The sequence below is a fragment of the Barbatula barbatula genome (genome assembly GCF_947034865.1).
Source record: "Barbatula barbatula genome assembly, chromosome: 20".
NCBI lineage: Eukaryota > Metazoa > Chordata > Actinopteri > Cypriniformes > Nemacheilidae > Barbatula > Barbatula barbatula.
The window spans coordinates 7,356,988-7,370,181 of record NC_136783.1 but is presented as its reverse complement, the minus strand read 5'-3'; the positions used below and the strand labels follow the sequence as shown (position 1 = coordinate 7,370,181).

The window sequence follows — 13,194 nt, the reverse complement described above, 5'->3', positions numbered from 1 at the left end:
CATTGTATGACCACAAAACACATTTCTCTAAATATGTTTTTTCACAGAAAAAAAAAGAGAGTCATATAGGTTTGGAATGACACGGCACATTATGACACAACAATAATATCTCACCTCACACAAACACAGATCTCGTACTGCGTTGCTCTGTTGCCTTCGGCGCCTGCAGAAGTGTCATTTGACAGACATCTGTCACGATTTATCTTTCACATGCCCCGTCATCTCTCACTTTGGCTCACTTCATCTCTCGCTCTGGCCACCTCCGGCTGTTTAGCATGTGCGAGTGAGCAAAACGCTTCAGGAGGAACAGACATGATGGTTGAATATCTCTCCTTATCACCATCCACTCAACATCACTTTCAGAAAGCTCCCAGCGATATAACACACAAAACACCTGAATCAATCCTAAAGACAGACCTAACAAAACGTAAACTTAAAAACTGAAGATATTTCACATTTCATTCAACAAGCCTCATCATCTTAAATACAAATGATGTGAGCAACATTTCTCCAGACCATTTGGGTTAAATACCCCCAAAAGACCAACTTTTCCTTTGATACATTTCTCACAAAAACCCCTCAAGTTTGTTTTTCAGCTTTCCAAAACACTACAAAGGAGGGTGGACAGCGTGAAGACCCAGGAAAACCATCCGTCTGGAGGGTCCGCTTCACGGACGAGTAAAGGATGAAGAACGCTCTCCCCAGTGATAATGGCAGTGAGCTGCCAGCTCTCAGACTGAAGTCAAGGGCCTCTGGGTACTCTGTCAAAAGAAGCAGCGCTGTTGCTCGGGCCCTGAACAGCCCTCCACAGGGGGCAGCATTTAATTACCTCAGGCCCCCGGTCGACACTGTAGTTAAAACAAAAAGTAATTGCAACACTTACAAACAAAAACATGAAATAATTGTTGGGTAAACAGAGCTCAGGCGACTCAAAGATGCAGAATGCTTTTGAGGCCGAGTAATCTGTATGAGGGGGATTAGAACGGCCGTGAGGGGCTTCGGCAAAACTCTCAACATGATAATTAGTAAGCTGTAATATTACTTTGTGCAGACATAAAAAACAAGAGAAAAATTGATTTGTCTGACTCCATTTGAACCGATGCAAACAATCAATACCGAGCAGCTTTTGGTCTCCGTATGTTTTATACTTTATTTTTGTGGTGAGGAAGGTGGGACGAGAGCCGTGAGGCGGGCCTGCATATCTCACGGAGGAGATCGGGAGCTTCAGAAGACGAGCGGCAGGACTGTGGATGAGAGAGGACCGGGCCCGGACATTTGTCAAGTTTGTGTTTATGTTTTGTGTCTTTTACTTCTGTGCTATTGTTTATTTGTTTGTATTAAAGTTTGTTGAATGTTCGCCGGTTCCCGCCTCCTTCTTTCCCTTTTATGGATCTTTATTACAATTTTATGTCGGTTATGTGGCAGTTATGTTATGTTATGTAATACAAGACTCCTACATGTTGAAATTGCTGGCTAACATCACAATAAAACAACATATTTTACACCAACAATTAAACCTGACATTAACTACATGACAAATTGTATTTCTTAAAGGGACAGTACACCAAAAAAAAATATTCTTTCAGCATTTTACATGTCATTTCAAAACATGTCATTTTACATGTCATTTCATATGATTTTCGTTCTTCTGCAGAACACTAATATTTTGAAGAACGTTGGTAACTGAACAACCTTGACCCCCATTGTCTTCCATTGTATGAACACATAACCACTGAGACGTTGCTCAAAATATCTTCTCTTGTGTTCCCCACAAGAAATAGTCTCATTCAGGTTTTGAAACACATGAGAGTGAATAAATAATGACAGAATTTTTATATTTGGGTGAACCATCCCTTTAAGTGCTCTTTTTCCATTCAGATGCCTTTCACATCTACAGTAAGCTCTTCGATCTAAGCCTCTTCATACAAAATCGATCAAACAAAAATATTCTAAGGACACATATCAAAGGTACAGAAATAGCTGCTTCAGACAGAAATGAAAACCACATCACCAGCAACAACAACAACGCCTTTCGTCACTTGCGTTTCAATAATAATTCTTCAGCGGTTCTAATTAGAGTAATTAATTCAGTTTAATGAACCCTCTTCTCTCGCTCGACACCCTCTAAATCATGTCAAGGCCACTTTAGAAAGAAGCCGCACGAGCACTTACGGCTAATATAGGTTTTGGTAAACAGCTTTAATCCACAGGTGATGCTGTCGTCCGTGAGAGCTTCATGGAGATCACGGTTTGAGAGCTTCTACTAAGACAGCGCAAACACGTGACGTCACAGTCTCGCCTTCATTAACGCTCAGACTCAATTAGTTTCAGTGATGGACGTGTCGGTCTGAAGCTAGCGTTCGGATGGAAGTCTAAATTCTGAACAGGCCACACTCAGTGTCAGGTTCAGCTTTTTCCTTTCATTTTCTAGAGCGTCTGTGATGCTCAGATTTTTCGTCTTGTCTTTTCTCGCGCGCAGCTGGGATTGCATAACGGAATGAAAAGAGCAACTTCATCTGCATTCCGAGGCTTCAGGCTCGACTCGCATCGACTGCAAACCGCTAAATGTGACAGAGCAAACAATTCAAGCGCACCACAGACAGACATCAGAGGAACTTAAACACAGACAGCTCTGGAATGAAAGGGCCATGAGTCACTCAGGATGAAAGAAACTGCTCTGTAGATACACGTCAAAGAAATACAAAATATATCAAAATACTGTCAACTATTTGATCAACACATCACTTTCTTTAAACCGTTTTTGTAAGAAAGCATGGCTGTTAATGCTAATGAATGTAAAGGACAGATCTCACTCTTGAATCTGGTTGGATGAGTTTGAAAGTATAAAATTGCTGACACACACACACATACATCAGTGCTATATAAATATATCAACCTGCCATGTTTTTGGCTGTGTAAACAGACCTGAGTTTGGCTAATAAACTTTATTACTTGGATATAAATGTGTGTACTGACTATTTATTTGAGCGCTGACATCTTTTACCTTTATAAGCTACGGAGGGCCATATGTTACATGGATTTTTACCATTGTCGGTTAACTACAACCATTACCTGTGGTAAAAATCAACCTCTTTCTAAACCTGTTTTTCTTTTTTGTAAAGGGCAGGCGCCACAGTGTTTCATGCATTATGAATTGTGTTGTTAAACGTGCTGGCTTCTCATGCTTAACATGGTCAACTTGGACGTATGACGTAGTAGTTCTGTGCTCGATACACCCAGCGCTTGTATAGGTTTCAGAAAGTTTTTTTAGAACATGAAATTCCCTTACGTAACAACTTTTCTTAGTCCCTTATTGGACAATTCTTCTGGAAAACACGCCCATGCGTCAATCAGGGAGAGTGGGAGAAGGAGCATGCGTACACGTTAACCAGCTGGAGCAAGAGAGAGAGAGCACTGCGTTCACGAAGTTCGGCTGTGTTTGTTTGGTCAGGAATGTAATATAAACGGTAGATACAATGCTGGATTTGGAGATCGTTTGAAACTGATAGATGGAGTGAAAGTGAAACTGAACGTGTTTTATTTTTCGGAAAAAATCAAACAGATGTATATGTCTACTCTATAGGTACTCAAGATTATTGTGACATAAACTGCATGTGTTACGTCCGCATGTGTTACGTCGTTTCTGTAGCGTAACTGTTTTGCGATACCAGTGGAAAGGTTGAGGGCTCAAATCCCATGAAACACACAAAGGATAAAAAAAGTACTGTAACTCACTTTGTATAAAAGAGTTTTCTACCTGCATGAAAGACAAATCTGAAATCATATAGACCCTTAATGCCAATGACATTTGCACATGATGACATCACCACACTACATTAAACTGCCAATACAAGGGCGGCTAATGCAGGCCCTCATATATTACCCCTTAAATGAGCTCGGCACTGTGGGCAGCTAATAAAACCACCAGAACCCAATCCAACAATATTCATCGCACTTAAGGGCCGAAAGACACGTCTATCTCTGATCACTTGCATATTTGAGGGTGGGTGATAAAACCGGTCTCAAGAGTGCTGAGAGCTGCCAGACGGCCATAATGATAAATCAGACGTGAGACACGAAGAGGCGGCGATCGGACCCAAGAGAGATCGTTGGCATAATGATCTGTACGATCGATACGGGAACGCCCCGTACAGTACCTTGTCCCATAAGAGATGGACACTGACCACTCCTTCTCTTCCTTAAGACCACTATCATGTCTAGTTAAACCTTCTGACTTCTTAAAGATCTGCGGGGATGACATTCTCAGAAAGCTTCATGCTTTTTGGGTCGTTTGTAAATTTAGATAACCGTTTTAAATTCTGAGACACGGCAACCCGGACAACCTTAAAGACCTCCACAAGACCGACCGGAGCTGGTGAAATGGGATTGTTTAGATATATCAGACGTTGAAGAAAGATTGTCTGGTTCTTACCTCCACTGGGAATCTCCTGCCATTGATGCTGTGCTCGGAGCCATCTGAACCGTTGCTTTGGCCCCAGTGGAACTCCACCTTCTCGGCTTTGAAACGGCCTGGCAGTCCGGCCCCTCTCACAAAATAATCATCTTTTAGGCAGATCGCCACTGTGAGGTGCAAAGAAAAAGAGGGTAAACAGAAGAAACAGAGAGATAAAGACAACGCGGTCATGTTGACAGTGCAAATAAACACAAGCAACGCTGGACCTCTATGTTTTCGACGGCAACCGAGGACACTTTCTTGGAGCGTTTAATATTTATTCATTTAGCCTCCGCAGGGACGCGGGCTGAAAATCACATGCGGTTTCTTTCCGCGGCCCTCTGAAGGCGAGGTGTCAAATGAAGTGGTAATTTGGCTGAGAGAAGACATCTCCCCCTTGCACTGTTTCAAATTGCTTTTTTGTTTCCTTTCATAAAACTCCAACCCTAACCAAACGGCGAAACAGCTAGCTCTCCGCATTTAGATTCACAAATTGGTCTTCCGCACCAGGGCCGGACTTTAATTAATGGCAAGAGCTTTAAATAGTACGGCCTTTGTTGGACAGATTTCCTTTTCTGATTGAATTTCGGAGTGAATTTTACGTTTCTCTCGCCACCAGAGATTTGTGTCCTATTTAAAAGCACGGCTTCACTGAAACCTCGCTTGTAATCTCACCAGAACAGGCTTGTGTCCAACCGGCGAGATATTGAAGCAATCAACTGGTGGCGGTCTGAATCTGTCGCCACAGCAACGTGAAGTGACTCAGAGGTGCCGGGGGGCAAAAGTAAGACGAGAGACACATTTTAAACACACACGCTTACATACGGATGGGAAAAAACAACAATGCTGTCAGTCCTTCTCTGTACTTCTCTTTACGTTGTTTGGTCCTGTGTTGATTTTGCGGCGTAATCCGACATGAGACAGAGAATCGGTTTCATTAGTTATTCCAGCTCCGAGCTTCATGAGCTTCAACAAACAGGCGGGAATTAGACGGCTAAGCCAGCAGGACCTTGGAACGGCAGCGTGTGAAAACCGCGTCTCGTCTGCCAGCAAATCCTTGATCAATGCAAATGTTTCTTCAAGGTTCCAGGATCTCATGAATTTCTTCAAGTTTAATTTGGCGGCGGTCTGTGAGAAGCTTGTTCGCTGCATTGCAAAGACATCGGCAAACTACCATACTACTCTTACTGCGGCATACGTGTGCCGTATTGTGTACAAAATATTTTAATTATCAGAATGCATAAAACATTGGATTGTTAAATGTGTGTGGCAGAATAAAAGCACAATGCTGTATCCCACAATGCAATGCAGCTGACTTGTCTTTACATTTCCAATGTGAAAAAGGAATGAGCCACATCATTTCATTGGACTGCCAAAAAGTGAAAACATTTTTACACAAAATTTTATAAAGATTTTAAAATAGCTCTTTTTATGAGTGACATGAGGACCGGACACAATCACTGGATGCGAACATACTAACACTTAAGGGGACAGTTCACCCAAAAATAAAAATCTATCATCATTCATTCATCCTCATGTTGTTCAAAACCTGTATATGACTATATGATATTTTGAGAAATGTCTCCGTGGTTTTGCGTTCATACAGTGACAGTCAATGGGGTTCATTGCTGTTTGGCCGCTTGACCAACGTTCTCCAAAATATCTTATTTTATGTTCTGCGGAAGAAAAACTTGAAATGGTTTGAAATGACAGGAGGATGAATAAACGATACATTCATTAAAATATTTAGGTGAACAACTCCTTTAAGATGGGTAAGACTCTTAGTATAAGGTAAGCAGATGTCCCATTCCAAAGAAAACACTTCCTGGTTTTCACACACATCCCTAATGAGTGCCGTACTCAAGGTGAGAAGTTCAAGAGTCACTTGACGCTGTAGTCCTCCACAGAGAAAATGATTTAAACATTGATTGAGTCATGCATTATTCAGAAGTGCTGGGTCTATAGGTTTATTGTGTTCCAGGTGATTATTTTGCTGATAAAACGCTCACGTGTCAGTTATAAATAGCGGCGCAGCCCTTCATTATTCATGGGACAACAGCGGGACATTTGTCTTCCTCCGCAGAGATTATGTTAAAGAGGGAAACGCTGGACGATTGGTGTCCGTGTTTACCTCCTCGATATGTTCGGCTGCTGTATGGATTAATGGTGCAAGACTGTTGCATGAAAACTTAATTCTAATGTGAAAAGTTCAGGAGGGACATCATGTCATAAAATGTGAGAAATAGAGCATGAAAGAATGAAAGTTTGAGCACTTCCATTTCATGTAACGTTTCATTAATATAAGTCAGAGTCAGCATCTTGTGCGCATGCTCCTGATACATTTCGTTTTGGGGCTGCTGTGGATGACCCATGTTTGAGTCCTGCCTGCAACATATCCTGACTCTCATTAGATTAGATTTAACTTTATTGTCATTACACATATACAAGTACAGTGTAACGAAATGTAGTTTAGGTCTAACCAGAAGTGCAGTTAGCAAGTGCAGGATATACAGTTAGAATAAATACAGAATACAATATTGAGAAAATATTATACAGTGGGCATGGACTATAAAAATATTTTGCAGTAGGTATGTTCTATGAAAATATGACAGTAGGTACTCATAATCATAAATCGTAATAATTTCCCCTAAACCTTCACATCTCCACCCAAAAAAATATTATAAATGTTATATTTAAAAAGTATGCAGTTACCAGTTTTGCCTGTATTCTTCATTGACGTCTTATTGGACGACTCCGCGTCGAACCCATGCAGTGTGAGTTCCTGGTACTCCATTGAGACCTTAGTGTCCTGGTCGGCTATATTGATCGGCGATTGGTTTCTCTCCTGACACTCAGGAAAAGAAGCCGCCCACCCTGTATCTGGTCCGTACGTCCCTACAGAAGAGAAAGACAGTAAATCAATGCATCCTCACAAGACAGAAACCAAAGCGATCCCTGACTGACTTTGTTCTTACGAATGTCAGTCAAAACAAGCCCGAGCTGTTCTGGGACGGCTGTCGGCCTCAGGAAAACTGAAAAGCTTGATGAATTGATAAAGAGGTCACTTTAATCTGAGATCTTTAAAGTACTTGGACTAAAAGGTTGCTAAAATATACTTTGATTGTATCTGTGGAGGCCACAGAGGGACTGTATTGTTATTTGTAGTGGGAATTCTCACAGCGTGATGTTGTATGGGCTGGTCAAAACTACATGGTAAGAAAGTAAAATAATGAAAAAATGAAAATTCTGTCATTATTTATTCACACTTTTGTCATTTCAAACATGTATGACATCATATAAATATTTTAAATGACATGAAGGTGTGAAGCAGTACAAAAGAAAAGAAAAAACATTTCTCAACTTCTGTAATATGCCATCATGCGCCCATCTCCAACAGGTCACGACAAACTCATTGAAAATGAAAGAATGACTTCGAGCGGACATGTTTTTTATTTCCACTGAGAACATTATGAAGCACTCAGCGATGACAAATATGAAGCGAACCATCGCTGATCAATGTCGAACAGGCCTCCTTCGTCTTCTTCACAACACTATATTTAAGCTAAGTATTTCATTTGCGCACACAAAATGAGACAAGCTAACATAACAAGGATATTTTAAGAGTCCATTAAACCTTTAGCAAGCTCACAAGCAATCCTGCCAAATCATAAATGTACCTTTCAGCGCAATAAACACACGCTGATGGGACACTGCAGTGCCAGAGAGTTTGAAGCGTGTGTGTGTGTTCGAGTGTTCTCAGTGAGAGGTGAGCAGCGCTCTGCAAACATCTAAATAGAAAGTCCATCCCAAATTGAAAGCAATCCACAGCTACCGGTCTTTTAGATGAATCCGTCCACAATTACCCCTGCATCGGGCCGACCGAAGTGCGCGTTTCATTAAGTTAGGATTCATCCCCGTGCTCTCAGTCCAGCTTCAGGGCATATTGATTGAACAGGTCTGGGTTTCATATGGAGCGGCAGAGTGCTATAGATCCAGGCAGAGCTGCTGGGTAATAAAAGAGAGCGAGGGCTCGTGTGAAGAGATCACTCACTCTTTAATGCAGCGCTAACACGGTTACCAAAACTGCACATGCAAACTTAATCCCAACCAAACCTCGGGACATGTGGCTCGGACGAGAAAAACAAAGGGCCGAGTGCATAACCTTGCCTCTGAGCGGTCTGGGTTTTGTCCTGTTTTTATTTGTTTTTCTAGCTTTATGGGATTATTTGTTGTTTTATGTTCGTTTGTCATTCGTTTGTTGGTTTTGTCCAATTTGTAGAAACTTGTTTTTTGGTTTATAGTGGACCTCCTTTTTTAATTCAAGGTTTCAGGGACACCAAAGCTGTTGCAGGAATTGACATTCATGCCCTTCTGTTTCACATTTAAAAGTTCATATATTGCTTTTTTACTGTAACAGTACCAAAAAGTTACATGTAAACAATTACGCATTTGGCAAAGCGACTTCATGGAATACAAGGTATGCATTTTTTTCAACATTTGCAATTTGTTTATCCCTTTTTCATTTGTTAATTAATTCTCTTATCTTGCTTGCGTCCATTTATTCCAATAAAAACAGCAGGTGGTAAACTATCTGCCTGTGAAAGGAGAAGAATGTTCAGCCCTTTCCTAAATTAAACGGTTGTGAGGGACCTCAGCCGCCTTCTGTTTTTATTTACCCTTCATCCTTCCCAACAGACGGAAAGAGAAGGAGCGCTGACCAGGTGTCAAATCAACATTTCATTCACCTCTGACCTCTCACTCGACACAATCAATACTTCCTCTGTTCACCGGTTCCTTCTTAACTTCGTGAGAGAGCTTGAAGGATCTTCTGAAACGAGATTACATCTCCAGGAGCAAAATGTTAACGTTCCTGCAAGAACGCGAAAGCGCTCTCGGCATCGATTCGCTGGCTTTTCGCTCTTTAAGAGGCTGTGCGGAAAGCATCGCAGGAAGGAATTGGGAGGGAGACTTTTAGAAGTTAATCCAGTTCTCCATTTCAAGAATTTGCTAAAAGCCAGTCTGCAGGTGCTGCTTAGACATATCAAATGAAGGCAAATTAGGTTCCAGATGAGAGAAATGTGAACTGTGGGGGGTGATGAGCTGCGGTCCAGCAAACTTACAGGGATCTAATTACTCTAGTCTGGTGCCTGCTAAGCCAAGCATCACTTTTACTATTGCACTGACTTAAGAGTTTCAAATCTGAACAAACCACTAAACCCAATTATTCAACTTTCATGTGGAACCCATCCTGCACTATTGGTGCGGACACTTTCAGTTGTGTTGAGAAGAAGTTGCAAATTGACATTGTTGCAAATCACCATTTAAGTACAACCCAGTCTCACGGCAATTCATGACAGTCACAGTATTTGAAATCTATTGATTTAATGTCACAAGAGCAAAGGCAAATCATTCTAATACGTATGAATGACACTGTACAAGTTCATATGAATTGCCTGTTTGTGAAATACATACAAATTCCTGTGAGATTGGTTTGCTATATACATGTGTGGGCCAAAGACGTTAAGATGTCACCATCAAAAGAAATTTACAAAAGTGATGGTGTCCATAGAAGGCACATTGAATGCAAGTGACATGTCTACTTTATGGTCTCAATTGAGCTTTAGGAGAGTCAAATGTCAAAATTTGGTTGAAATAATGTTACATTGTCATTCAGTGTAACACAATATTTATTTACAAATTCAAACAACATCCTTATTCTGACTTGTACACATTAAAATATATAAAAGAATAAGGCGGCATATTACATTTTACATTACTCTAAATAAGTAAAACATTCGGTAACACAATAATGCCTATTATTGGCATATTGGCTGTTTATAAGTACCTATGAAGCACTTATTCTGCATCTCTAATCCTACCCAATAACTAAACCTAACAACTACCTTACTAACTATTAGTAAGCAACAAATTAAGAGTTTATTGGGGGGAAAGTCGTAGTTAATGGTTTGTTATTGGTGAGAATTGGCCAAAGTGTGACCAAAAAATATTATTGACAAATGGGCAAAACCTAGAATAAGTCTTTAAATATGACAAAACATTTTTTGCTGTAAATATGATATTTATTTTTAACAAAAATAAACTTTTTCATTTTTTGGAACAACAATAATTTAAAGCAGTATTACACTGATTGTTTTTATGCTTAAACCCTTTTTCATCTTTGATCTATATACACAAAAGAGGCTTCCTATTGAAATACATTAGATTCAAAGTCATACATAAAGAAGGGGAACATTCATGTCCACGAACACAAATCAATAGACTATAAATTGCGTGACTATGTCATGAATTGCTGTGTGATTAGATTATGTTGTACAGACATATTAGTAAAGACAAAAGCAGTACAGAAATGAGAAATTTAGGAGGTAGTGGAAAACATGAAAATTATTAAATACATTGCAAATTTTTTAAATAATGTATATTACAAAAGCTAAGTGTGAAAACAACCGTCTGCAGAATTGTCATTAGACTGAATGTTATTAAGCAAGTATATCTTTTGATATATGATCACATCTTGTTCAAAAAGAAGCATATCTATTTATGACGAATATTTTCTGGACCAAAATTTATTACGACAAAACTTCAGCTATATTTGCACTCTCATTTCTATCTTCCACATCACGTGACTGCTAATTTGCATCGGCAGAAAACAAACTGTTGTTTGTGTAAACATCCTTTTTTGAAAAGAGAGTCCAATCTATGGATGTAGAGTTGGAACAGAGTAAAAAATAAAGACAGACCGACAGCTAGAAACAAACAAATCCTGTCGCTTCTTTGAAACTGACATGACAAAAACTCCAAACCAAAGACTGAGAGCGAGGGAATGCAGATTTGTAAATAATTCCTATCTCATCCTTGTACCCTTCACCACCCCTCCAAAACAAGACATGCCACTCACAAATTCCTCCGACAAGTACAATCCTGCCTTCATCCACATTATATTATATTATATTAAAGCTGGACAGTTAAGGAAAAAAGTGCCTTTTCCACTAATGCAGCTGTGTTCTCATGCATATTTCACTGTGATCTGCCGTCCACAGAACTGAGAATGTTACCAGTGTAAAAATACCTGGACGTTACATTCAGCCCTGGGAAGACAAAGTGCTTTTCACTCGGTCAACAACAGCTGTGTGATGCTGTGACCTCGAAACGCTGGAAAAGCGCTGCAGAAGGTGTCATTTGCCATACAAACAAAAACACGCTTGTGAGGGAACATCCAAGGAGCTTTTACGTGACGTTCACCCAATGGCAGCATTGTGACACGAAAACAAGCACGTTTTTGGAAAATGTGGCAGTTTGAGAAAAACAACAAAGGACGATGAGTGATAGAAAGAAAGAGTGAAAAATCTTTTAAAAGGGTTTGTGTGTGGTCTGTTAGACGTAAGCTCTTTCTCTTCCACTGCAGATGCATTAGGGACAGGGGTCGTAAACAGTTTTCAACGTGTCTACAGTGTTTCTGGATTTACCGGGCTTGAATCCATCAGGCACTCTGTGGCTGCCAGTGGATGCTGAGACAGAGAAAGGTGTTTTGTGGCTTTGTTAGTCTCTCTCGAATTCAGTCCTCACATACATACGCACTTTAAAGCAAACTTTCATGAGGAGGCAAGTTTTTCCAGCATGCTTCAAAAACACCGGTGACATTATTTGACGCTACAAAACAGTTAATGTACGGTAATTAATGACGTTTTATTATATAAGGTTGAGACATAATATTATACATAACGAACAGTGATACTTTATTTCTTCTTCCCAACGTCAAATCCATATTCACAAATGCCCTTTCTTTATTTTTATTGTATTGTCACTGCAATATTATGAGCTTTGCAGCAGGAACCAGGCAGTCTAGCGTTATCTTTCTGTTTCGAAATGCAAAGCTCATAATATTGCAAGGCTATTTTAAACACAAGACATATACACAGACTTTGTATGCCTACAGCATTCTTCACATCCCACAATGCACTGGACCTTTTCGCTCACACAATCTTCGCTTGCTCTGATCAGATCAATGATTGAGTTCAGTTACTCAAAAGGACTCCGTGGCCTCAGCGATCAAAGACGTCACCTCTCGTTGTCTCCACGGGGGCCAGTGTGAGCATGACATGCATTAGGAAACTGACAAATGAAAGCATGCAAGTATGGGAAAACAAACCACGAAAATAATAACACAGTCAAGGGCCGACGACACTTTGATCAGTTTGAGAAGAATCTAAATGGATTATCGTTACATGAAGGGGAAAAAACGCAATATAGAAAAAAGATCAGTTTAAGGTGCAATCTGTAACTTTCGCCTCTCTATCGCAACCTGTGTTTGAAACATAAAATTGCAGGTTACCTTACGCTTATCTTTGTGTGCGTTAAAGAGAAATGATGTGAAGCTGACATTTCAGGTTAAATTGATCTAAAACTAATAAAACGTTTCTGTTAATTAAAAAAAAAATACATATTGCCTCAGGAATAAACATAAATATAAATTAAGTAAATAATAAAGTTAGGCACTAAAATGAACAGAAAATCAATATAAACCAAAATAAAATAAAACCGTAAAAAAACTAATAATCTGATAGAGCTACATGGTAAATAAACACAAATAAACAATAAAATGCAAAAATGAAAACTGATTTATTCAAAAATACAATAAAACTGAAACTAGAATAGCAGCTAAGCTGATAAATGTTTGTTTCGCATTAAGTCGACATCTCAGCCTGACACAAAGGGATGTCTGA

At 39.8% G+C, this 13,194-nt stretch overlaps 1 protein-coding gene across 2 annotated transcripts in view; it reads right to left on the bottom strand.

Moving 5' to 3' along the window:
• The window catches only part of ptprga (protein tyrosine phosphatase receptor type Ga), a 207,960-nt gene that overhangs the window by 66,016 nt on the left and 128,750 nt on the right, over window positions 1-13,194 (bottom strand). For both annotated transcript variants that reach the window (XM_079482977.1, XM_079482978.1), the window contains exons 3-4: window positions 7,166-7,348; window positions 4,433-4,581 (exon numbers count right to left, since the gene is read on the bottom strand). In XM_079482977.1, coding sequence (XP_079339103.1) covers window positions 4,433-4,581; window positions 7,166-7,348 — 332 coding nt within the window. The remainder of the gene's footprint in view (window positions 1-4,432; window positions 4,582-7,165; window positions 7,349-13,194) is intronic.